The sequence below is a fragment of the Ochotona princeps genome, chromosome 24 (genome assembly GCF_030435755.1).
Source record: "Ochotona princeps isolate mOchPri1 chromosome 24, mOchPri1.hap1, whole genome shotgun sequence".
In the NCBI taxonomy this organism is placed as follows: Eukaryota; Metazoa; Chordata; class Mammalia; order Lagomorpha; family Ochotonidae; genus Ochotona; species Ochotona princeps.
In genome coordinates, this window is record NC_080855.1 from 9110200 (window position 1) to 9134761 (window position 24562).

Genomic DNA, 24562 nt, shown 5'->3' on the forward strand with positions numbered 1-24562 from the left:
GTCCTGACATGGGCCTGCCTGCAGGAGCTGGGTGCTGCCCCTGTTCAAGGGATCCTCCTCACTCCCGCTGGCCGGCCTTGGGGTTGGGTTCAGATAAGCAGGAGGGGCCTGGTGTGGTAGCCTTATATAATAAAGCTAAACTCCTTGTCTTGCATGTGCTAGGATCCCATAGGGATGCCGGTTCATATCCCAGCTAACCCACTTCCGTCCAGCTCCCTGCTTGTGGCCTGGGAAAGCAGTCAAGGACGGCTCAAAGCCTTGGGACCCTGCACCCGCGTGGGAGACCTGGAGGAAGTTCCTGGCTCCGGATCGGCTCAGCTCCAGCTATTGTGGCTGCTTGGGGAGTGAACCATCGGATAGAAGATCTTCCTCTCTGTCTCTCCTTCTCTTTCTAAATCTGCCTTTCCAATTAAAAAAAAAAGAAAACTGGCACCCATATGGGATCTCAGTGCATGCAAGGTAAGGACTTTGGCTGCTAGGCTACCACACCAGACCCGCACCATTTATTTTGAAAAGGCAGAAAATTAACAGGGGTTGAGGGAAACCTTCCCTGTCTCTTCCCTACTTCCCAAATGCCCGGGGAAGCAGAGTGCAGGGAGCTCAACCCAGAGCCCCCACGTGAGGGGCAGGACCCTAACCCTGGGGCCTAGCAGCTGCTCCGCGGGCGGGGGACGCCGCGGGGCGGGGCCGGCCCTGGCTGCGCATCAAGCCCCGCCCCGCGGCCCTGGCGCCCCGCCCCACCAACTGCGCCCTGGGCCCGCCCCCGGCCCCGCCCCCGAGAGCCGATTGGCCGAGGTGCCCGGGCCGCCGCGCAGGGTCAACCCGGCCGTGGGGGCTCGGGCCCGGTATGACCGAGCTGCGCATGCTCCTGGCCGCCCTGCGGGCCGCGCGTGCACGAGCTGCGCTCGCCCAGGTCGCGGGGGCGCGGAGCGGGGCCGGGGGCGCGGGGCCCGAGGGGCCGGGGCGGCCGACGCCTGCCGAGCAGTGACCGGCCCTGCTGCCGGCGCCGAGCGGTGAGCAGGGGTCCCGGCGAGCGGGGGTGGGGGTGTCCGGCCCTCCCGGGGGTGCCGAGGGCCCCGGCGGAGGGAAGGGGAGGCCGCGCCCCGGCATCCCGAGGTCTGTGCGCCCGGCGGACCCCGCTCTCCGCTCGGCGTCCGCTTCAAACTTTGCCGGGTGGGCCCGCGGCGGTGACGCAGCCGGGGCTGCAAGGAAAGGCCGCGTTTGCGTAGGTGTGTGGCCTCCGCTGGGCGTGCGTGGGGTCCCGGGCTGAGCTGGCCGGGGGGCCGGGGGGCTGAGCTGGCCGGGGGGCCGGGGGGCTGAGCTGGCCGGGGGGCTGAGCTGGCCGGGGGGCCGGGGGGCTGAGCTGGCCGGGGGGCCGGGGGGCTGAGCTGGCCGGGGGGCCGGGGGGCTGAGCTGGCCGGGGGGCTGAGCTGGCCGGGGGGCCGGGGGGCCGGGGGGCCGGGGGGCTGAGCTGGCCGGGGGGCCGGGGGGCCGGGGGGCCGGGGGGCTGCAGGCACGGGGTAGGGGCGCGGAGTTGAGCTCTGGTTGGATGGTTCCTGCGCAGCCGCGGGGAGGCCGCTGGCGCGCGTGGCGGGGCCGTGGTCAGCCGGGAGGCCCTCCGGGCAGGATGCGTGAGGAAGGGAACAGGAGGGTATGCGGTCAGAGGCAGAAGGAGCTCGGAGGCCGCATTTCGGAGCCGCGAGGGGAGGCCTGGGCGAAGGGCTGGCTAGCGTTTCTCAGTTGTCTCGGGGTGGGGGTGGGGGGGGTCTGTGTTCGCCCCCAGGTGTTGGCCATCACGCCACCGGCCCGGTGTTGAGGCCTGGCCTGAAACCACTGCCGGCGGGCCTGGGCCCAGGGCTCCTGGCAGCCCGCACTCCCTGGGAGGTGCAGCACGGGCTTCCCCTGCCCTAGCCGATTTGGGGGGGCTGTCAGGCCTGGAGAGAGAGCCCCTTGTTCTGGACTGACTGATAGTCACCATCATTCACCGCAGGTGAAGGCAGCGCAGTCCCGCCCAGCAGGCCAGCACCAAGGCCCGGTGTCCAGGGCCGTGCTGGTTCGGCCGGTCCGTCCTGGCTGCTGAGAGGGGCACCCAGGGGTGTGCATGAGGTCCCTGGCGGCAAGTTGCTGAGGGGGCAGGAGCCTTTGCACCGGGAACTCTTCGCCTGCACTGGGGCTCAGCAGCGCCTGGGCCAAGGGCCACAGCTGCAAGCCCTTGAAAGGTGCTTTTTTTCTCTTTCAAAGACTTGGTTTTTTTTATTTGAAAGGCAGATTTTACAGAGCAGGAAGGGCAGAGACAGAGCCTTCCACCCGCAGGTTCACTCCCCAAATGGCCGACTCAAGGCCAGGAGCCCCTTCCGTGTCTCCCACACGGGTGCAGGGTCCCGAGGCTTTGGGCCGTCCTCGACTGCTTTCCCAGGTCACAGGCAGGGAGCTGGATGGGAAGTGGAGCAGCCGGGACATGAACCGGCGTCCATGTGGGATGCCGGTGTTTGGAGGTGGAGGACTGGCCTGTTGAGCCATGCTGCTAACTGGCTGCGCACTTCACCTGTGGTGCACATTGTTGTCTTCTGACAGTGTGCTATTCGAAAGGCAGAACGTTACAGCGAGAGGGAAGGAGAGATGGACGTTGCTCCCACTGGCTCACTCCCCGGCTGACTACAGCTGTACGAGCTGGGCCAGACCTGAGCCTGGAACTTTCGGGTCTTCCTCGTGGGCTCGGGGGCAGGGGGCCTGTGTCATTTGCCCCCACATTGTCAGCAGGGAGCCGGCTAGCAAGGGAGAGCCAGCCTGGCAGGGCCCGCCTCAGCCGGTTGTGGTACAGTGTCTGTATCTGCTGTGTAGTCACAGAAGTTGCTGCTTGGAGCCTAATGATGTTGGCAATGACCAGAACGACAACACAAAATGTATTTCAAGATCAGATCAGTTTCTCCTTCACTGCCTTACACTGCTGGGGCAGCCAAAGCCAGGAGCCCAGGACTGGGTCCCGGGGCCCTCGCAGGAGCCACCGCACTGCCTGTGAGGGTGTGCCTTAGTCGAGGCAGGACAAGCAGCTCACTAGACGCTCCAAAGAAGGCTTAGGATGGAGTCCGACGTGGAGCTCTCACGGTAGAGGAACTTCCCTGGTCAGTCTCCGTGATGTGCCTGTGTCCCAGGAAAGGGTTTTACTGTCTGCAACTGGAGCCGTGTCTCAGTACCCTTCAGTTCATGGAGCCGTGAAAGCAGCCGAGCCGGTGCGAGGCGAGGACGGGTAGCGTGGGAGGGCGGGTCGTCCCCGGGGCCAGCGCCTGGACGGAGTGTTGAGTGCCCTGCTCCTGCTGGAGCCGGCCTGCCGTGGCGGAGTGCTGTGGCAGCCGGCGAGCAGGGACTGCTGGAGCCGCCGTGCCAAGGGCTCAGCGAGAACCTGCACGTACTGCAGTCTGTCATGAGCACTGCGCCTTGCAGGTCAAGCCCCAGAAGCCCTGTGCACCGAGTGAAAAACAGATGTCGCATCCACTAATTCACTCCCCACGAGGCTGCAGTCACCGGGCCCAAGCCAGGAGCCGGGAGCTTCCTCCCGGCCCTGCCTGTGGTGCAGGAACCCAAGCACTGGGACCCTGCTTTTCCCAGGCGACATTCCTGCAGGATGCCAGCAGAGCAGTGAGTCACATTACCTGCTGTGCACATTTTTTAAAATAAGGAAAATTTTTTAAAAGATTTATTTATTTTTATTGGAAAGTCAGATATACAGAGCAGAGACAGAGAGGAAGCTCTTCCGTTCAGTGATTCACTCCTCAAGTGACCACAGCGGCTGGTGTTGTGCTGATCCGAAGCAAGGAGCCAGAAACTTCCTCCAGGTCTCCCACGCGGGTGCAGGGTCCCAAGGCTTTGGGCTTTCCTTGACTGCTTTCCCAGGCCACAAGCAGGGAGATGGATGGGAAGCGGGGCTGTCGGGATTTGAACCAGCGCTCATATGGGATTCCAGCACGTTCAAGGCGAGGATTTTAGCTGCTAGGCTACTGCGCCAGGCCCAAAATAAGCAAATTGTTTAAAAAAACTGTGATGTGCTGCTGGTACTGTGGAGTAGTTAGTGCATAAGGACACCAGCTTAAGTTCCAGCTGCCAGTCACAACTGTGAGTAGTGGCAGGTCACGCTGAGCTGGGACAGGACACAGTCGCTGAACACTCCCCTAGAGCTGGGACAGTCGGGATTTAGTTCCTGCCACTATATCTTGGGAGTGCCGACAGTCAGAAAGGGTCACAGTTACTAATACTGTGTTGTGTGAGCTCTGAAAGGACACAGTTGTTCCAGATGACCTCCTGTGCGCGGTGACCATCCCCGCGCTCAGCTCCCGTGTCCCCTAAGCTGTGACCGTCCCCGCGCACAGCTCCCGTGTCCCCTAAGCTGTGACGGTCCCCGCGCACAGCTCCCGTGTCCCCTAAGCTGTGACGGTCACCGCGCACAATCCCCGTGTCCCCTAAGCTGTGACCGTCCCCGCGCACAGCTCCCGTGTCCCCTAAGCTGTGACGGTCCCCGCGCACAGCTCCCGTGTCCCCTAAGCTGTGACGGTCACCGCGCACAATCCCCGTGTCCCCTAAGCTGTGACCGTCCCCGCGCACAATCCCCGTGTCCCCTAAGCTGTGACCGTCCCCGTGCACAATCCCCGTGTCCCCTAAGCTGTGACCGTCCCCGCGCACAATCCCCGTGTCCCCTAAGCTGTGACCGTCCCCGCGCACAGCTCCTGTAACTTGTTGAGCCGTGGCTCTGTGTAGGCTTCCTCCTCAGTAGGTTAGTGCAGTCTGTAACAGCAGCCTGTATTAGTGGGGAGTCTGAAGCCTGCCTCTCTCTTTTTCTCTTTCCCTCTCTTTTTAAAGTTTATTTACTTGAATAGGCACAGTGACTGAGACAGGGAGTGGGAGAGCATCCTCTCAAAGATTGATTCTCCCAGTTCCTGCAGGTGGTGTAGCCAGGCGGCCAGCAGGCCCAGCCTCGACCCTCTCTGCCTTCGGGCACTTGCAGGAAGCTGAGCGCAGCGCCTTGCAGACAGCGGCTTCACCAGCTGAGTGAGCCACGATACCCACTCTGATTCCACTTTTTTTTTTTTTTTTTAATTCTTTTCACTCTGCCATTTCACAGTCCCCACTGGCACACACAGGCCGGGGCGGTGCGGACCGGGCCAGGCTGGGCTGACCACCCTCGAGCACAAGTGAGAACTGGGGCTCTTAGCAGTCAGCCCATTTTGGATCCAACCTCAAGCACAGCACATGGATGTGTGTCCTGGCCTCAGAGCACGCGGTATGTGCTTTAAGAAAAGATTTATTTTTATTGGAAAGTCAGATGTCAGAGAGGAGGAGAGACAGGAAGATCCTCCGTCCGATGGTTCACTCCCCAAGTGAGCACAACAGCTGGAGCTATATCGATCCAAAGCCAGGAGCCAGGAGCCTCTTCCAGGTCTCCCACACGGGTGCAGGGTCCCAAGCAGGCACATGAACCGGCGCCCATATGGGATCCCAGGTGCGTTCAAGGTGAGAATTTAGCCATTGAAACATTGTGCTGGGCATGTTGGTAGGAGAAACTTGATTCACTGAGTTCAAGAATTGTTAACTTGCAATACAAAGAGAGCTCAGATTGTTCAGTCTGTTCCTGCACTCCCAAGTGGCTTGGTCAGGGTGGGGCCAGGAGCCTTGGACCTAACTAGGGCTCCCTGGAGGTGTTGGGGTACATAAGCAAGGAGCTAGAGTGGAAGTGGAGCAACCGGGACTTGAACTGACACCCACAGGTGGTAGTTTAACCTGCTGTGCCACTGTGCTAGCCTGTACTCATTAAGTCTATAAAAGGTTGCTGAGGGCTAGCTTTGTGGCTCAGTTGGCTAATCCTCTGTCTGCAAGCACTAGCATCCCATATGTGTACCAGTTTGAATCCCAGTTGTTCCACTTCCCATCCAGCTCTCTGCCTGTGGCCTGGGAAAGCAGTGGAGGACGGCCCAGGGCCTTGGGACCCTGCACCTGTGTGGGAGACCTCCTGGCTCCTGGCTTTGGATCAGCTCAGCTCCAGCTATTGTAGCCAATTGGGGAGTGAATTAGCAAATGGAAGATCTTTCTGTCTTTACTTTTCTCTACAAATCAGCCTTTCCAATAAAAATACATTTTTTTAAGAAAAGAAAAAATTGGGCCTGGCGGCGTGGCCTAGCGGCTAAAGTCCTCACCTTGAAAGCCCCGGGATCCCATATGGGCGCCGGTTCTAATCCCGGCAGCTCCACTTCCCATCCAGCTCCCTGTGGCCTGGGAAAGCAGTCGAGGACGGCCCAAAGCACTGGGACCCTGCACCCGCATGGGAGACCTGGAAGAGGTTCCTGGTTCCTGGCTTCGGATCGGTGTGCATCGGCCCGTTGCGGCTCACTTGGGGAGTGAATCATCGGACGGAAGATCTTCCCCTCTGTCTCTCCTCCTCTGTGTATATCTGACTGTAATAAAATGAATAAATCTTTAAAAAAAAAAAAAGAAAAAATTGGTTGCTGAATTTTAATAGTAATTTACCTGTGAATTAATACTTTGTAAAGTGAGAACATTAGAATTTTTTTCATTTTTAGTAAAAGGATTATATATTTGAAAGAGCGCCATAGAGAAAGGGAGAGCTGACTCCTACACCCACTACGTCTCCCCAGGCCAGTGGCAGGAACCGCCCCTGCGCCCACCCTGTGCCCACCCTGTGCCCGCCGGGGTCCAGGCTGCTGACAGCGGGGTCGCCACCTGTGGCCACGTGCAGCGTTGCTGCTGCGGACTTCCCAAGGCTGGGGCTCTTGCATGTTCCGAGTCCACGTGTGTTGCCAGCACTGCAGGCAACAGCTTTACCCACATACCACAATGCAGGCACCGTTTCTTTTCTTTTTTAAAGATTTATTTTAATTGGAAGGCAGATGTACAGAGAGGAAGACCCTCTGTCCGGCCGATGATTCATTCCCCAAGAGGTCGCAATGGCTGGAGCTTCTTCCATGTCTCCCACACAGGGGCAGAGTCCCAAGGCTTTGGGCCGTCCTCGACTGCTTTGCCAGGCCACAAGCAGGGAGCTGGATGGGAAACGGGGCTGCCAGGATTAGAACCGGCGCCCATATAGGATCCTGGCCTGTACAAGGCGAGGACTTTAACCGCTACGCCATCGCGCCGGGCCCACAGGTACCGTTTCATTCTCAGGATACAGGTGCTGCAAGTGCCCCAACGGAGACCATGAAGAGCAGGGACCAGCAGCCAGGGCCTGTGGGCAGGGGCGTTGTGTGGGGCCTGGGCTGAGGCAGCACAGCTGTGGTTCCACTGGACAGTCGGGAGGGCGACGAGGGTCTGTGGATTGACCGGCAGGCAGCTGGGTTCCTGGGAGAGCTCACTCACTGGTGGTGCGTGGCTCATCACGGGAGCTTCTTCCAGTGCGATGAGATTTTGTTTTTTAAAAGATTTGAAAGAGTGACAGCTGGAGAGATGTCTTCCGTCTGTTGGCTTGTTCCTCAAATGCTCGCAACAGCCAGCACTGGGCCAGGCTGAAGCCAGCAGCTCAGGCTGTGGCCTGGTCTCTCATGAGGCCATCAAGGACTCATGACTTTGGCCTCCACTGCTTCTCCAGCCGCAGCAGCAGGGAGCTGGGTGGGAAGTGGGGCAGCAGGACTCCAGCTGTGCATGTGGGTCCCAGAGCTGCCGAGGGAGGTCTCACCTCCATGGCATGGCCTGCGTTTAATCGTTTTCCAGTGTGTAACGTCCCTCAACAAACACAAACTCCCCTCACACCCCAAGGCCCGGCTCCTGCCACTCTGCCCCCTGCCCCTCACTGGGCTGCAGGCCTGTGCACGTGATGCCCCGCAGGCTGCCCACATACGCAGCTGGCACACTCCTCTGCTGGCTGGCTCTCCGTCAGTATCTGTCCATCTCCAAAACCCTGAGTCACCTGCCAGGTTGTCTGCCAAGTTCTGCTGGCTAACGCTTGACCTGATTTCATTGGCTCAGGATGGTTTACCATGGTCAGAGCTGTGTGTGGGTACCTTGTGTGCCCACCTGGAGAGGGAGGTACTGGGCTAGAAGGTGTAAGGTGACCTTTGTGGATCTGGCGCTGTAGCATTTCAGATTTACCTTCTGCCTGCTGTGTTGGCATCCCGTATGGGCACCAGTTCAAGTCCAGACTACTCTGTTTCTTATTGGCTCCTTGCTTATGGCTTGGGACCCTGCACCCACATGGGAGACATGGAAGATGCTCCCTCTCCCTGAATTCTATCTCCCAAATAAAAATAAAGGTGACCCCTGCCTGTGGGGGTGCCCTGGCTGATGAGGGAAGCACGGGCTCCTGTCCAGCAAGCCAATGGGACAAGTCCAGCTTTGAGCTGGGGGATTTGTAGCTGTTACACATTCTGCCACTAGGAGGCTCCTCGAGGTGAGGGTTGGTGCTGGGCAGGACCCCCCTTCCTTTTGGACACAGATCTTCTCCAGAGGCTTGGCAGTGCCCACGGCCCAGTCATTCTCTGCCTGCATCTCGGTGGGAGGGCCTGGCCGTATCGCGGAGGGCTCTGCCTGAGGTGTGGACAGTCGCTGTGTCACTGCTGGCCTGGGGCAGCGGGAAGACCTGGTAGGAAGGGACCCAGGTGGGTGGTGGGTAGTCCTGGCATCATGGGGTGGGGCTTCCTCCCAAACCCAGGGCGGGCGCGGGGTAGGGGTGAACGTGGGTCCCAGACTGCAGAACTTGGGTTGGGGTTGACAGGCCGACAGTGAGGAAGCTGCCCACACCACAGTGCTGTCGGCAGCTTAGTCACACTGCAAAGGGACGGGGTGGTAGGTAGTAGCTGCAGCCCCGACACAGCACAGCCAGGGCCCCCCACCAGCTGGAGCTTCCCGATGGGCGAGGACTGGGGGTGAGTCCGGGAAGCCCTGCACCCCAAGGCTGAGTGCTGGTGCTGCAGCCTGCAGTGGTCCCATACTGCTTAAGACAGATGACATGCAGGGCAGAGAAGGGACAGGCCAGTCTGTGGCATCTACATCACAGCTTCCTGCCAGAGGCCTCGAGAACTACGCCCGCTTTCCAGGCAGCAGCACCAGGCAGGCCCTCTCCAGCTGCTGAGCCTGCGAATCCCAGGCCGCCCCTCACCCAGGCCTCCTTTCTCCCTTGACTCAGGCCCAGAGGAGGCGAGATCCATGTGCGGGGGCTGAGGTGGCCTGAGGGCAGGCCCTGAGTCCCGGCATGCCCCTGCCTGAGCCCAGCGAGCAGGAGGGCACAAGTGTGACCGCCAGCCTGGAGCCCGCCCCTGCGCTGAAATGCAGCAAGCTGGACACAGGTGAGGGGTCTCGGGCTGCTCCCAGGACCAGCCGACCTTGTGCAAGCTCCAGCATGGTCCCAGCATGCGTCTCTTCTAGCAGGTGACAGGACCACCCCTGCCCCAGCAGAGCGTGATCCAGCCCTGTGCACCCAGCCCCTCCCAGGAATCACAGCCCACCCCAGCCAAGAGTTTGGGGGGCCTGACCCCTTCACCTCCTCCCACCCCAGCACCATTGCAATATCTTCATCACCATCACAGGCTCCTGCCTAGCCAACTAACCCCCCACCCTCTTCCCAACAGCCCCCCAGCCCCTGGAGTTTCTGAGGACCCCGTTTGGGGGCCGTCTGCTGGTGTTCCGGTCATTCCTGTACAAGCAGGAGAAGGCAGTCGGCGACAAGGTGTACTGGAAGTGCCGCCAGCATGCTGGGCTGGGCTGCCGGGGCCGGGCCATCACCCGCGGCTCGCGGGCCACAGTTATGCGGGACCACTGTCACCTGCCTGATGAGGAGGGCCTGCAGGCTTGGCGCCAGCAGGAGAAGCTGCCCAGCCCTGCTCTGCCCGAGGCCCCGGATGGCTCTGGCGGCCCTGTGGATGAGCCACTTGAGGGCGGGGGCTCTTGGCTGTGTCCCGAGGAGCCACAGCCGCATCCTGGGCAGGCACTCAGCAAGCCAGCCCCGGGGGAGGCGCCCCGAGCCCTGTCCCTGCTCATCCTGCCTCCCAAGAAACGCTCGATGCTGGGGCTGGGTGAACACCTGCCCCGGGTGACGGAGGAATTCCTGCCCCGGATACCTCCATTCGGAGTAGGTGAGCACGATGGCCTGCTGTGTGCAGGGAGGGATGTGGAGATACACGGGTGGCCAACCTGACTTGAAAACCTCAGTGTGTCCACAGTCACTAGGCCCATGTTCCCAGTCCAGCTGGCGGGCGGCCTTCGAGAGTTTTCTGATGCACCCAGGTGTGGGGAAGTCAGAATTGTAATGGGTTCAGGTGACGCTGTGTCGCTTAAGGTTGGGAAGGCCGGCTGAGGGGGTGTCCGGGGCTTGGAGCCTTGCTGCCTTGGGAAGCTGGATGAGGGTGCAGTGTGGGGAGCCAGCCACTGTCCTGGGGGTGGCCAAGCGGAGGGGGCCTTGTTCTCACTGTGGGGTTGTTGGTCCCACAGGCAGGTACTGCTGGAGTTTCCAAGGGAGCTCCCCAGCCTAGGTGACCAGGGGCAGCAGGAATAGGCTGTGGGTGGACCACCCCTCTTCAGGTCGCTTCGGGGTGGGGAGGAGCAGGGGCGGACTGGGTGTTTTGGGGTACGAGTCCAGGCGGGCACGGTCAGCGTCAGCCACGCAAGGCGCACGAGAAACAAGGTCCCAGGCTGAGTGTGAGGAGGCTGCCCCCGCTGGGCTGTGGCCATGACCACCTGCACCCTGCCCCCAGAGCAGGCCGAGCCCCTGGAGTTCCTGAGGACCTGCTACGGGGGCAGCTTCCTGGTGCACGAGTCCTTCCTCTACAAGCGGGAGAAGGCAGTGGGCGACAAGGTGTACTGGACCTGCCGGGACCACACGCTGCACGGCTGCCGCAGCCGGGCCATCACCCAGGGCCGGCGTGTAACTATCATGCGTGACCACTGCCACCCGCCCGACATGGAGGGCCTCGAGGCCCGGCGGCAGCAGGAGAAGGCCACGGAGACGCCGCCAGCTGGGCTGGACAGCCCCGAGTACAAGCTACCCCAAGATGCGAGGCCAGATATCCCCACTCTCAGACCTCGACCCAGAAAACGAGCAAAAGTGAAAGATCAGGAGCCCTCAGCCCAGCCCCAAGGCCCCCCGGACGAGGAGCAGGAGGCCGACCCCAGTGAGTCACCCCCACACCCGCCACCTCGAGCTTGGCCTGCCCGGCCCACCCTGGCGCACAGCCCGACCATGCTCTGGTTTCCACAGGAGGCCCCGAGTTCCTGCGGACCCCGCTGGGGGGCAGCTTCCTGGTGTACGACTCGTTCCTCTACAGGCGGGAGAAGGCGGCAGGCGAGAAGGTGTACTGGACGTGCCGGGACCAGGCCCGCATGGGCTGCCGCAGCCGGGCCATCACCCAGGGTCGGCATGTCACTGTAATGCGTGGGCACTGCCACCCGCCCGACCTGGCCGGCCTGGAGACCCTGCGGCAGCGGGAGAAGCGGCCGAGCCCGACCCGGCGGGAAGGCCCAGGTGCGGCAGCGCAGGCCCGGGAGCCCCTTCTTGCTGCACCGCTTCCCCCGTGAGCGCTAGAGAGGGTCTGCTTCCCTCCTGCTCCGCCCAGCCTGGGACACCCCAGGCTCCCCCCGTCTGTGAGGGCTTGGAGAGGAGCAAGAGGAAGTGACTGCAGGAGCAGGTGGTGAGGGGTGCCTACCCTGGCAGAGGAGGGGCCTGACCACAGTCCCAGTGCCCCAGCCTCCATGGAGCCTCCTGAGCTGACTGGAGGGGCTGCTGGCTCTCACGTCGGACACTCCTGTCTCGTCCTTGTGCCCCTGCCCCATCTCAGTGTCCTCGGTCCTTGCCGTGCCTGCGCCACTCACCCAGCCAGCTGGCAGTGTCCCCACTCTCGGCTCAGTGCAGAACAGCCTCCCCTCCCCTTCCTGGGAGCCCATCTGGGCCCCTGGCCTCTGACTCCTCTGTCTTGCTTTGTGGACTGGGGGAGTCTCCCCGGGCATCCTTTACCCCCAACCCACTCACTGGAGAGCCCCCAGCAGCTGCAGGCCTGGGGCCTTGGGGTTTCAGCCGTGAGAGCTTCACACTGCAGCCACACTCTTGCCTCTAAGAGTCAGTGCGACCCCCTCCCTGTACCCCGAAGGCCTCAGATTCTCCTCCACCTGACCATGCTCTGGTTTCCACAGGAGGCCCCGAGTTCCTGCGGACCCCGCTGGGGGGCAGCTTCCTGGTGTACGACTCGTTCCTCTACAGGCGGGAGAAGGCGGCAGGCGAGAAGGTGTACTGGACGTGCCGGGACCAGGCCCGCATGGGCTGCCGCAGCCGGGCCATCACCCAGGGCCAGCGGGTCATGGTCATGCGCAGGCACTGCCACCCGCCCGACCTGGCCGGCCTGGAGTCCCTGCGGCAGCGGGAGAACCTCCCCAACCTGACCCACTGGGAAGGCCCAGGTGCGGCAAGAGCACGGCCAGGCAGCACCGAGGGCCTGAGCTCCAGGCTGCCTGTCCCACGGTCAGGGCCCCGATGAGTGGCTGGATAGGCAGGGAGCCAGATGTGGCCCAGGTCTCCCCGGAAGGTCTCGCCCCTGCACCCCAACATGGCAGCTGAGTGGTTGGAAGGCCTGCATGGAGGTTGGGGTGTGCATGGCTGCAGGGTCCAGCTTCCCCAAAAGCATGGCGTCTGTATGGGGAGGGCCCTGGGGGCACAGAGGCAGCACGTGTCCCTAGTCCTCCCAGACCGGGGCTAAAGGTGTCTGCTCACTGACTGTCCCTCCTCAGAACCCACGGAGCCCTTGGAGTTCCTGCGCACGTCTCTCGGGGGCAGGTTCCTGGTGCACGAGTCCTTCCTGTACAGGAAGGAGAAGGCAGCGGGCGAGAAGGTGTACTGGATGTGCCGGGACCAGGCCCGCATGGGCTGCCGCAGCCGGGCCATCACCCAGGGCCAGCGGGTCATGGTCATGCGCAGGCACTGCCACCCGCCCGACCTGGCCGGCCTGGAGTCCCTGCGGCAGCGGGAGCGGCTCCCCAAGGAGGCCCAGCAGGAAGCCCCAGGTAACAAAGGGTCAGGTGGGAACCCCTTCAGCCTGCCCTCCCTATGAATGCCTCATGGACCGGTCCCCTCCACATGTGGCCTCCTTTGAACCTGAGGAAGACAGGCTATTCGGAGTGTGTTCTATGTGCACACTCAGCGTCTCATGGTGGCACCATCCTCTTCTAGCATGCTAAGGCTCTGGGCAGGGTCGCACTGTGAGGGGCTGCGGGGTACAGCACCCTGTGAGGAGCCCACAGGGAACTCCTAGTCGGCTTACAAAGCGTCCTCCTTGGAAGGCTGATGCTCGACTTCAGGGAGTGCAGAGGGGGACTGGGTGTGCAGGTGCTCCCACTGAGGGGACGTCCTCGTCACAGGTTCTAATCAAAGTGCTGGCCCAATCTGGGGCTCTGGGGGCTGCTGAGGGGCACCATCACTGACGTGATGGGAACACACGGCAATCAGTAACCCCCCAGTCAGTCTCCTCAATGGCAAATGTTTGTTGAGGAGATGCGGGTTGCTGGTCCAGCAGTTTGATGAGAGGAAGAAATGCTGATTCCTAGGTTTGTTTGTTTTTTCCATTTTGCTCCTCAGAAGAGATCAGCCCAGTGCCTGAAATAGTACTGTGCTTGGAGACTGTTCCAGAAATTCGGCAGACAGAAGGGTAACTGTGCCAGTTCACGGTGCTGAGTGGCAGAGAGGGGCTGCCTCAATGGGCCTTGAGAGAGCTGGCACATGGGACAGCATGAGCAACTTGTTCTCCACAGGGGGTGCATAGAGGCCACAGATTCTCACTGCTTGGGCGCCTCAGTCCCCCGACAGAAGTGACCCCGAGAACAGGACCCCCCAACCCGGGGCAGCCTTGGTCATGGCCACAACAGGAGGCTCTGTGAACACAGAGGTGGACACGGTGCACACGCGCAGGCGGCCACGGCAGGTGACACTAGAAATCAGCACCCAGAGCCTGGGAGCTCACTCCTGCAGCCAGAGAGTCGGGGAGAGTGTAGCACTGCGGGCTAAAGGACCTCACGGGAAGTCTGTATCCCCATCAGAACGCCAAGGACTGAACCCCCTCCACCTTTCTCTCTCTCCTGCTAAGATTTCTTTATCACACGGGGAGAGAACTCTTCCCTCTGCTGGTTCGCTCCTTGGATGGCTGTGACAGTCAGCGTTAGGCCAGCCAGGCCGGGCCACTAGCCAGGACTGCCAACCAGGTCTCCGTGTAGGTGGGACCCATACGTGGGCCAATTCCCACTGCTCTTCCAGTTGCATTAGCAGCGAGCTGGAATGCAAGCAGAGTGGCTGTATTGAGATGCTGGCATCCCAGGTGGCAACTGAACATGCTGTGCCACAGCCCCCACTTCCGATCAGCTTCCTGCAAGATGCGTGCTGAGAGGCAGCAGGAGATGGCTCTCCCACGCGGGTCCTGCGACCACATGGGAGAACGGGACTGTGTTTTGGCTCCTGGCTTCAGCCTGGCCCAGCTCTGCAAGTTGCTAGCATTCGGGGAGCGGATCAGCATCGGAAAAGCTCTGTCTCTGGCTCATCCTGCCTTTCAAATAAAATAAAAACACGTCTGATGTAATCCCTTTAAATGAATGAAAACACACAACAAAGTCCAAACGCTAGTGCCATCTGAGAGCCAAAAGGGGACATGAGCCACAGCAGACAGACACGAGGTAAGAACACACACCTGCTGGACGCCAGCAAACACAGCACGCTAACCCCGCAGCAAGGCGACAGGAGGGCCCGATCGCTGTCACAGGACAGTGACGCATCGGGAGGAACAGACGGCCCGCTCCCAGTCAGTTCTCCAGAGGAGGGATAAGCTGACAAGTCCCCAGCCGATTGACGCACACACTCCGCTGGAAGGACACACCACGTCCATCATCACAGACCTCCAGAGGGAGCCAGGGGCGCCGTGGCAGGGACGGTGGGCATGCATGCCCACAGAGCGGGGCCTGGGAGGAGGGAAGGCTCCCGGGACAGTGGGGTCCCTGAGGTGCACTGCAGGGGTCACGTGAACAGGATGGGCAGACACGGCCACCGCACCTGATCACAACAGGAGCAGGACTGCAGTGGTGCACAGGGTCAGCCACCTGCTCTGACGTGGCATGCATTAGTGCTAGCAGGCCAGAGTCAGGGCTGCTTGATGATGGCAGGTGGCCTGGGTACCGGGGCCCCTGCAATTATCCTGGGATTTGGAGGACGCTCTTGGCTCCTGACGTCAGACTGACTCGGCTCCAGCCATTGCAGCCGACTGAAGTTAACTGCAGGACAGGACAGCTGTCTGTGTCTTCTCTGTAACCGCCTCTCAGACACCCCTGGCTGAAGCCCCAGACACGCCCAGCTGTGGCCTGGGGGCCAGGTATCAAGTCCTGTCTCTGTCTCTAACTTGCCCTTTCCAATCAAAATTATGTTATGATTTATTTTTATTGGAAAGGAAGATTTACAGAGAAAAGGAGAAACAAAGATCTTCCATCTGGGGTTCACACCTTGCATGGCCACAGTGCCCAGAGCTGAGCTAATCCAAAGCCAGCAGCTTCACGTCTCTCCAGGCGCAGGGGCTTTCCCAGGCCACGAGCAGGGAGTGGATGGGAAGCGGAGCAGCCGGGACTAGAACCGGCGCCCACATGGGATCCTGGAGTTTGAAGGGGGAAGATTAGCCAATGAAGCCACCGCTCCAGGACCCAAATAACATCACTAACAAGGCTTTGTGGCCTGGCACGTGGGCAGGCAGCAGCGCAAACACACCCAGTCACCCCTCCAAGCAAGGGTGCCAGGACACCCCGTGCTGGGGTCACACACAGGCAAACGTGTAGGGGGACAGGGCCCCTTCCTCACACTGAACCAACAGCAACCTCTGTGTCGGAGAGCTGGCCGAAGCACTCAGGTTCCACATCTAGAGACAGGAGTAGAGCTGTGGGACCTGAATCCAACCAAGGGGTGAAGAGAGGCCACCAGGGCACAAGCCACTGAGTCACCCCTTGGGGCCTCCTCGTGGAACATTCTGTGCGTCCAGTGGCGCCACCGAGAACTCCAGACCGCCCTGGGACACCGGGCTTATTGCGGAGCTGACAGGCGTTCTCAGCGTGAGGCCACCGCGAGGCGAACGGCCCCATGAACAAACGGCCAGAGGAGCTGCCGAGGTCCCTGGCACCGCAGTCCCACCTGGACCCGCCAAGTTCAAGTGGCACCAGTGGTGCTCAGGTGCAGTTAGACACCATCCACCATGAGCGCTGCAGGCAAAGACACCCCCCACCCGCCAACAGCAAGGGGGCCTGTTTATGGGGACATGTTACAAGGAGGTGGGGAAGGGGGCCCTCCGCCTCTTGGGGAAGAGGGGATGCCAAATGAAGCATCCACTATAAGAAATTTGGGCTCAACCGTTTCCCTCTGCGGCTTGTGCCCCTTCATGCCAGCGAGGAGCACCCACCCCCCCGGAACGCCCCCATCCGGGAGCCACAGCTTCCTCCTCATGCTCAGCCTGGCAGGCAGAGGTGGCGGCTCCAGTGCACGGATCCCTGCACCCCAGGGAGACCCAGGTGGAGTTCCTGGCTCCTGTTCTGGCCTGGCCCGGCCCGGCCCGGGCATGTGTGGGCAATAGGGAGTGAAGCCAGCCACTCGTGGCAAGTCTGTTTGTCTCCCCATTCAAGAGAAAAGTCACACGCACTGTCCTGACGTGTCCGCCAGAGGGCGCGCGCCCTTGCAGAACAGCCCGGAGCGCAGCGGCAAGGATCCTCAACGGCAGGGCTGGCCCGGGTGACGTTCAGGACAGGCAGTGGCACCGCGCAGAATTGGGGGGTGTCTCCCCAGAACAGTCGGAAGGCAGGGATCCTGAGCACCTGCAAACAGGGGTGAAGGAGGGTGGGGGTGGTGTGTTGGGGAGGAACCCACAGCACACGCATGACCACCCAGCACGTGACCCACAATGACAGTGTTTCTTCCTAACCAGGAGCACCAAAGACCTCGAGCCGGGCAGCACATCCCAGTGAGGCCCAGGGCACAGCCCTCGCCACTGCCCAGCGTCTGCACCCCTGAAGGCCTGCAGGGTTGGGCATGGGCAGCTCTGACACATCCCTCCCTCCCTGCCCAGCCCCATCTATGCACATGGCCCTGAACTTCCTGCCAGAGCGCAGCTGCCTCAATTCAGTGAACACGGGAGCCAGGGTGGACGCAGGCACTGTCGCCTCTTCAATGCAGCCACACTGCACATGCCTGCCCCTCGCCCGCGGGATGCAGTCACCCCCCAGCATCTCACAGACAGGCCAGCAGAGGCCTCGCCAACCCCGTCACGCAGCTTTGCTTTCCCCCACAACAGGAAGCCCTCCTGGCGGCGGAGCTAGCCCTGAAGGAACAGGATCAGCATCAAGCGGACATGCCCTGGCCGACGTCAGCAGCTCTCTGGGCGGCCCAGGCACACCTGAAGCGACTCACAGCCCCGTTGGGGATGAGGGATGCCTGGGGCTCTGGAAGAGGGGCCAAGCTGGCCCTAGCCTAGACAGTGGGTACCTGGAACCCACCCCATCACTGCAGACAGGGAGTTGGGCACAGTGGACGCCAGGCCTGCGTCCTGGTGAGCTGGCTGTGGAGCTGTCCTTCCGCCATGGGTGGTGCTAGCTCTTGCCCTCACCGTCTGCCTGTCCGCTACCCCCAGTAAACACCTCCTTGCGTCTCACTGTGCAGAGTGGCCACCGCCACCGCCAGCACCCAGGGAGCCACACACGTCATGGGTCTCAGCTAGGAGGTTGGGTGACACTGAGGGAAGTCCCCTATGCAAGGGCTGAGGGGTCACATGGCCCTGAGGTCCCCTGGACTAGCATAAGGCGAGGAGCCCTGGGTCCTGAGGGAGGCATCTGGGGGGGCCTGCTCTTTGCAGCGCAATGGAAAGTGGCCAAGCGAGCCAGGCCCTGGGCTTCTGCTCCCCCACCTCTGTCCCCAAGGACCCAGAATTGTTCCCTGTGACAGTGGCATTTCCCCCAGGATCCTGGATGCCTTTCTGGTCAGATGACCCCTGCCACCATCTGACCCATGATGAGGCCCTGACTGCTGGCTCCACAGAGCCCCGGGTCAGACCCCAGCGGCCAGCAACTTCCCCAACATGACCACTGCCTGCCCAAGGCTGCTGCCGCTCCTCGGCATGCAGGGGGCAGGGGGCTGCGGCTAGAGCCGCACGCATCCACACACACTCATCCCATGAAGCCCAGGTCACTGATGACCAAAACCCAAATGTGGCCCTGCTGAGACAGATGGTTCCATGTGAGGGATGAACAGACATGGTCCGCCATGGGTACAGGCTTCTCTCCCCATGTGGGACAATCCCCTCCCGACAAGGACCGGATTGCTCATAGAGAACAGCCAGACAACTCCCTTGGCTCGGGCGCAGATGCCCGGGCGGCCTCACTCCCCCAGCACTGTCCCGCATCCCTTAGCCATAGGCTCCGGAGCACCTCTTGCACGCCTACTTCCTGCAAGGCTTGGGTCCACCAGGACGTCCGTCCCCATCTCCGAAACAGATCCAAGTGCATAGGGCCACCCCATCCCTTGCTGGCTCACACTGCCCCACGATGCCCCACTCGGCTCTCCACACCCCGCAGGGCTGCGTCTCTGGGATCAATTCCCAGGAATAGCAAGGGTCCACAGAGAACACGGAGGTGGTGGGGGGCTTTATAGGCTCTGCCCCTCAGTCTCCACCTCCAAGCCTGCAAGGGAGCTGGCAGGGCCAGCAGTGTGGCATGGCGGGCTAAGCCACAGATGTGCTGTCGGCTCCCCTCTGGGAACGCTGAATCTAGGTTGCTCTGCTTCCCAGCCACCTCACAACACACGTCAGAAGCAGCCAATGCCATGGGGACATGTGAGGAGTACCAGGCTCCTTGCTTCAGCCAGACCCAGTGAAGCTGTTTTAGCCATTTGGGGAGCAGTCTGGCGGACGGAACATCTCTCCTGTCTCAGTCACTCTGCCTTTCACAGAAACAAATCAGACACCGCAGAAAGGCCACTAGAGGCCAGGTCACTGAGGTCTCTGCTCGGCTAGCGCCCTCTGCTGGTGACTGCACCCACACCGCCAGACAAGTGAGTGGGAACTGGGGTGCATGGGCAACTTGTTCTCCACAGGGGGTGCATAGAGGCCACAGATTCTCACTGCTTGGGCGCCTCAGTCCCCCGACAGAAGTGACCCCGAGAACAGGACCCCCCAACCCGGGGCAGCCTTGGTCATGGCCACAACAGGAGGCTCCGTGAACACAGAGGTGGACACGGTGCACACGCGCAGGCGGCCACGGCAGGTGACACTAGAAATCAGCACCCAGAGCCTGGGAGCTCACTCCTGCAGCCAGAGAGTCGGGGAGGGTGTAGCACTGCGGGCTAAAGGACCTCACGGGAAGTCTGTATCCCCATCAGAACGCCAAGGACTGAACCCCCTCCACCTTTCTCTCTCTCCTGCTAAGATTTCTTTATCACACGGGGAGAGAACTCTTCCCTCTGCTGGTTCGCTCCTTGGATGGCTGTGACAGTCAGCGTTAGGCCAGCCAGGCCGGGCCACTAGCCAGGACTGCCAACCAGGTCTCCGTGTAGGTGGGACCCATACGTGGGCCAATTCCCACTGCTCTTCCAGTTGCATTAGCAGCGAGCTGGAATGCAAGCAGAGTGGCTGTATTGAGATGCTGGCATCCCAGGTGGCAACTGAACATGCTGTGCCACAGCCCCCACTTCCGATCAGCTTCCTGCAAGATGCGTGCTGAGAGGCAGCAGGAGATGGCTCTCCCACGCGGGTCCTGCGACCACATGGGAGAACGGGACTGTGTTTTGGCTCCTGGCTTCAGCCTGGCCCAGCTCTGCAAGTTGCTAGCATTCGGGGAGCGGATCAGCATCGGAAAAGCTCTGTCTCTGGCTCATCCTGCCTTTCAAATAAAATAAAAACACGTCTGATGTAATCCCTTTAAATGAATGAAAACACACAACAAAGTCCAAACGCTAGTGCCATCTGAGAGCCAAAAGGGGACATGAGCCACAGCAGACAGACACGAGGTAAGAACACACACCTGCTGGACGCCAGCAAACACAGCACGCTAACCCCGCAGCAAGGCGACAGGAGGGCCCGATCGCTGTCACAGGACAGTGACGCATCGGGAGGAACAGACGGCCCGCTCCCAGTCAGTTCTCCAGAGGAGGGATAAGCTGACAAGTCCCAGCCGATTGACGCACACACTCCGCTGGAAGGACACACCACGTCCATCATCACAGACCTCCAGAGGGAGCCAGGGGCGCCGTGGCAGGGACGGTGGGCATGCATGCCCACAGAGCGGGGCCTGGGAGGAGGGAAGGTTCCCGGGACAGTGGGGTCCCTGAGGTGCACTGCAGGGGTCACGTGAACAGGATGGGCAGACACGGCCACCGCACCTGATCACAACAGGAGCAGGACTGCAGTGGCGCACAGGGTCAGCCACCTGCTCTGACGTGGCATGCATTAGTGCTAGCAGGCCAGAGTCAGGGCTGCTTGATGATGGCAGGTGGCCTGGGTACCGGGGCCCCTGCCACCCACATGGGAGTCCTGGTAGAGGCCCAGGGTCTCAGCTTCTCCCTGGAGCAGCTTTGGTCACTGCAACCTTTGTGCAGTGTACCTGCAGATGGAAGCTCTCTCTCGAACTCTGCTTTCCAACAAGTAAACCTCACCTCTCCATCTGAGATGGGCAGCAGGCAGGGCCATCTCCTTGCCCCTCACACTGTGCGGGGGGCTCATCCTGGGCCACCAGAGGGGTGCACAGCTCAGTTGGATGGATGCAGGGCAGGCGTCTCTATTCAGGGACTGCATTACCTTTTCTAATTTTTTTTTTTTAAACATGAAAGACTGATTCAGAGGGAGAATTGGAGAGACAGATCTTCCATCTGCTAATTCTATTCCCAAACAGATGCCATGGTCGGACCTGGGCAGGTCCATGCTAGGAGCCAGGAACTTCCTCCAAGTCTCCCACGTGGGCACAGGCTCTGCTTTCCTAGGCCGTCAGCAGGGGCCTGGAAACAAGAGGAGCACCTAGGACGCGGACCGGCGCCCACATGGCACATCGGCGGCACAGGCTTACAGCTTACTTATCCTGCTTTACCATGGCACCTGTCCTGTGTGCTAAGGATCCACTGATACACAAGGCTTGCTCATACACCGGGGTGTGAGCTATGAGGCCGCAGCCCGAGCGGCTGCATGTACACCCACGGCCTGTAGAGGGCCTGCTCAAGCCCTGGCCTCTGCCTTCTCACGTAGCTGCCTGTCAAAGTGGATGAGCCTAGATCTGGACTCCTGCTCCTGGTGGGGGAGCTGAGGAAGTTCCTGGCTCTGGCCTGAGCCCTCTGCCCCCACTGTTATAGGTATTTGGCAGTGAGCCAGATGCAAGATCTACCTCCCATCACTGTCCTTCAAATTAATTAATTACGTATTTATTACTTGTCCAGGAAGGAAGGTACAAGGTAAATGTACAAAAATCAGTTACACTTTTATTCACTTAGGATGAAAGTCCCTAAAGTGAAATCTAGAAAACAGCTCTATTAACGATAGCAACAAGAGCAGCAAAATATTAAGGAGTTTAAACACATGCATGTTATCTGATACTCTGAAAACTACAGAGCCTTGGCGTCACAGAAGCCCTATGTAAAGGGATTGCAATGTATGTTAAAGTATACTTTACTATTTCATGTCATTTTCATAGGTTGGAACAGTTATAATTTGTGTAAAAACTCAGGAACCCCAAAAGTCAGGGGGGTCTTAGAACAGAGCAAAGCTGGGGTCACTCACCCTCTGAAGCCTGCAGACTCCCCAGGGGCCAGCGCTGCAGCAAAGTGGGTGAAGCCGCTGCCTGTGATACAGGCACCAGTTCCAGTTCTCTGCTTATGCTAAAGCACAGGAGACAGTCTGCCATCCTCACGGGAGGTGGACGAAGTTCCTGGCTCCTGGCGTCAGACTAACTCAGCTACAGCCATCACAGCCAATTGGGAGTAAGCTAGCGGATGGAAGATGTTTCTGTTTCTCCCTCAGTTATAATTTACCAGATAAAAATAAATGAATATCTAAAAAGAGAAACATAGTTTTGATGCAAAGCGGGTTTATCTACCACCTGCAGCACCAATATCCCATATGAGTGCCAGTTCAGGTCTTAACTACTCCTCTTGCAATGCAGCACCTGCCAATGTACCTGAGGGCTCAAATTCTTGCCCCAGCACCCTCGTGGGAGACAGGGAGGAAGCTCCTGACTCCAGACAGCACCAGCCCCAGTCCTTGTGGACTCTGAACACCGCTCTGCGTTTCCTGTTCTAACTCTGCCTTTCCAACAGATCCAATCTTCAATCAGAAGCAGAGTAAGCAGACGGTGTGGTTCTGGCACCAAGAGCACACACACACACATCAACGTCTCCAATGGACTGTCCACAGCCAGGGTGCAGGGCTCTGGGGTGGGTGGGGGTAACAGGCGACACCCCAAGCTGGGACCCTACCACACGCCCCATTACCAAGGCTTGCTCTGGACACCGGAAGTCAATGGCAGGGTGACCATCAGCTTCCCCTCCGCCCTGCTGGGGTCATCTCTGAGGACCTGGCCAGGGCGCCTGGAGCTGCCCTCAGTCTTTCCTGCTCACTCACGGTCAAGGGCCCCCAGCTGCAGCCCGGCCTGGCCCGACTGCCTCCCCACACACCTGGAGTCCACTTGGGCCTTGTCCTGCGGCCCCCAGCCCAGTCTCTCCCTGGGAGGTCTCCGAGTTCATCCTCAGTCAACTCCCCAGCTGGACGGCAGCAGCCCCCCAGGCCCCGCCCGGCCTCCCAGAGCTGCAGACCCGTCCCCGGGGCCAACCAGGTGTCCCCTCCCCGGCTTCCTTCAGTGACCAAAACCTAGAAGGGCCTCGGGGGTCTCCCGCCAGCACCAGCCCAGACACTGTAGGCAGTGCCCAGGGGGTGCACCTCCCCTCCCTGCTCTCAGACCCAGGGGCGGGCCAGTGTCCGGTACAGCAATCCCAGAGCCGCCTGCTGCGGGGACGGAGGCCCTCTGTGCCGCCCGCCGCGCTGACCAGGGCTCTGTCCTCCCTGTGCGGCCACAGAACAAGCCAGGGCACCCACCTCAGGCTGACGATGAACCAGGCCCGAGGCACCGCCGAGCTGGGCGCTCCGTCGAGGTGGGGCCCCGGGGCCAGCCTGCCTGCCCCGAGGGCCAGGGAAGAGCTCCCCTCATGCCCACAGCCCGGCGGCGACGCGAGGCGCCCACGGGCGCCGGGCTCCAGACGCGGCCTCCTCCACGCCCTCCAGCCGGCTCTTTGCCGTTCTTGGTCTCACCTGTGGGGCCTCCGCCGCGCTGTGGTTCCTGACGCCGCCACAGGAGGGCGCGCTCGAGGCCACGCGGTGCAGCCGCGGGCGCCGAGCCGGGAGCCCTGCCCGCTCAGGACTAGGAGCTGGGGGGCTGCCGTGAGGACCCCGCTGGGCTCTACCCCCGTGTCCCGGCTGCTCTTCCTGTGCGCCTGGCTGCGCTCGGGGCCAGAGCCTGGGCAGTGGGACCCGCGCCCACTCCCCACCTGGCGGCTGTGGCTGCGGAAACTGCCCTCCCCAGCAGTCCTCGCCGGCAGACGACAGGTGCTGCCAGCCTTTGCCCAGCAGTCCCTCGCTAGCCTTTGGCTACCCAGCCCCCTGTAGGAGTGGGTTAGGGCCGGAAGTGACGGAGCCTCTGTGACCTGGGGGCTTTCCAGGAACGAGTTCAAGGACAGGCCAGAGCCAGGGTCATTGTTTGGTGGGTAAAGCCGCTGCCCACATGGATCAGCTTCACTTCCAATCCAAGTCCCTGCTAATGCACCTGGGAAAGCAGCAGAGGATGGCCCAAGTGCTGCTCGGACGCTTGGATCCTTGTGGAAGGCCTGGCTCCTGGCTTCGGATTGGCCGTTTGGGTAGTGACCCAGCAGATGGAAGATCTCTCTCCCTCCTTCTACCTGTTACCCTGCTTTTCAAATAAAAATAAAATCTTTAAAATCTTTTAAAAACAATTTTATCTTGGGTCCGGTGCAGTGGCCTAGCAGCTAAAGTCCTCACCTTGAATGCACCCGGACCATAGTCACCAGTTCTAATCCCGGCAGCTCCACTTCCCATCCAGCTCCCTGCTTGTGGTCTGGGAAAGCAGTCGAGGATGCCCCAAAGCCTTGGGACCCTGCACCTGCGTGGGGGACCCGGAAGAGGCTCCTGGCTCTGGATCGGTATAGCATTGGCCGTTGCGTTCACTTGGGAAGTAGGTCATCAGACGGAAGAGCTTCCTCTCTGTCTTTCCTCCTCTCTGTGTATCTGACTTTGTGATGAAAATAGATCTTTAAAAAAATTATCTTGTATAATGGTTACATGGTTTAAAAAAAATTTAAGAGCTCTTTTTCTCTCTGTAGCTGCACCCTCCAAACAGCTAGCTAGTCTGGGACTTGCACCCCCAGGGCTTGGGGCCTTGACTGTGGCAGCCCCCAGTTTGTGGCCCTTCACACCCCCAAGGCAGGGAGCTGGCAAGTTGGTGTGCTGGAATCCCAGTCAGCAGCCCCCCCAGTACTGCCAGCCAGCAGGCAGGTGGCACAGCCCCACCCTGTTCCTGCCCTGGGCAGCCTTTC

The 24562-nt window shown here is 60.7% G+C and overlaps 2 protein-coding genes across 5 annotated transcripts; one reads left to right on the forward strand and one right to left on the reverse strand.

Moving 5' to 3' along the window:
• Window positions 1-704: 704 nt before the first annotated feature.
• On the reverse strand, window positions 705-7681 carry LOC131483281 (proline-rich protein 2-like). The gene is made up of 2 exons (XM_058681080.1): window positions 7676-7681; window positions 705-1616 (listed from the first exon to the last, which is right to left on the reverse strand). The coding sequence occupies exons 1-2, from the start codon at window positions 7679-7681 to the stop codon at window positions 705-707; spliced, it is 918 nt and encodes a 305-aa protein (XP_058537063.1).
• On the forward strand, window positions 991-17003 carry FLYWCH1 (FLYWCH-type zinc finger 1). Of its 4 annotated transcripts, XM_058680773.1 has the most exons (9): window positions 991-1023; window positions 9133-9281; window positions 9564-10067; window positions 10686-11102; window positions 11189-11452; window positions 12118-12381; window positions 12709-12981; window positions 13553-13622; window positions 13726-13897. In XM_058680773.1, exons 2-9 carry the CDS (start codon window positions 9188-9190, stop codon window positions 13784-13786), a joined length of 1947 nt encoding a protein of 648 aa, XP_058536756.1. In that variant the 5' UTR covers window positions 991-1023; window positions 9133-9187; the 3' UTR covers window positions 13787-13897. The 4 variants fall into 4 exon arrangements, with proteins under 4 accessions (XP_058536756.1, XP_058536758.1, XP_058536759.1 ...); XM_058680775.1 differs by lacking the exons at window positions 991-1023; window positions 13726-13897 and adding an exon at window positions 16914-17003 and having other exon boundaries at window positions 9109-9281; XM_058680776.1 differs by lacking the exons at window positions 991-1023; window positions 13726-13897 and adding an exon at window positions 16914-17003 and having other exon boundaries at window positions 9109-9281; window positions 13556-13622.
• Window positions 17004-24562: the final 7559 nt, after the last annotated feature.

Excerpts from the sequence above, each read along its gene's own strand:
- FLYWCH1 (XM_058680773.1), top strand. The coding sequence starts at position 9,188 with ATGCCCCTGCCTGAGCCCAGCGAGCAGGAGGGCACAAGTGTGACCGCC. Across the intron at positions 9,282-9,563 it reads ATGCAGCAAGCTGGACACAG|CCCCCCAGCCCCTGGAGTTT; the intron begins GTGAGGGGTCTC and ends TCTTCCCAACAG. Across the intron at positions 11,453-12,117 it reads GACCCGGCGGGAAGGCCCAG|GAGGCCCCGAGTTCCTGCGG; the intron begins GTGCGGCAGCGC and ends TGGTTTCCACAG.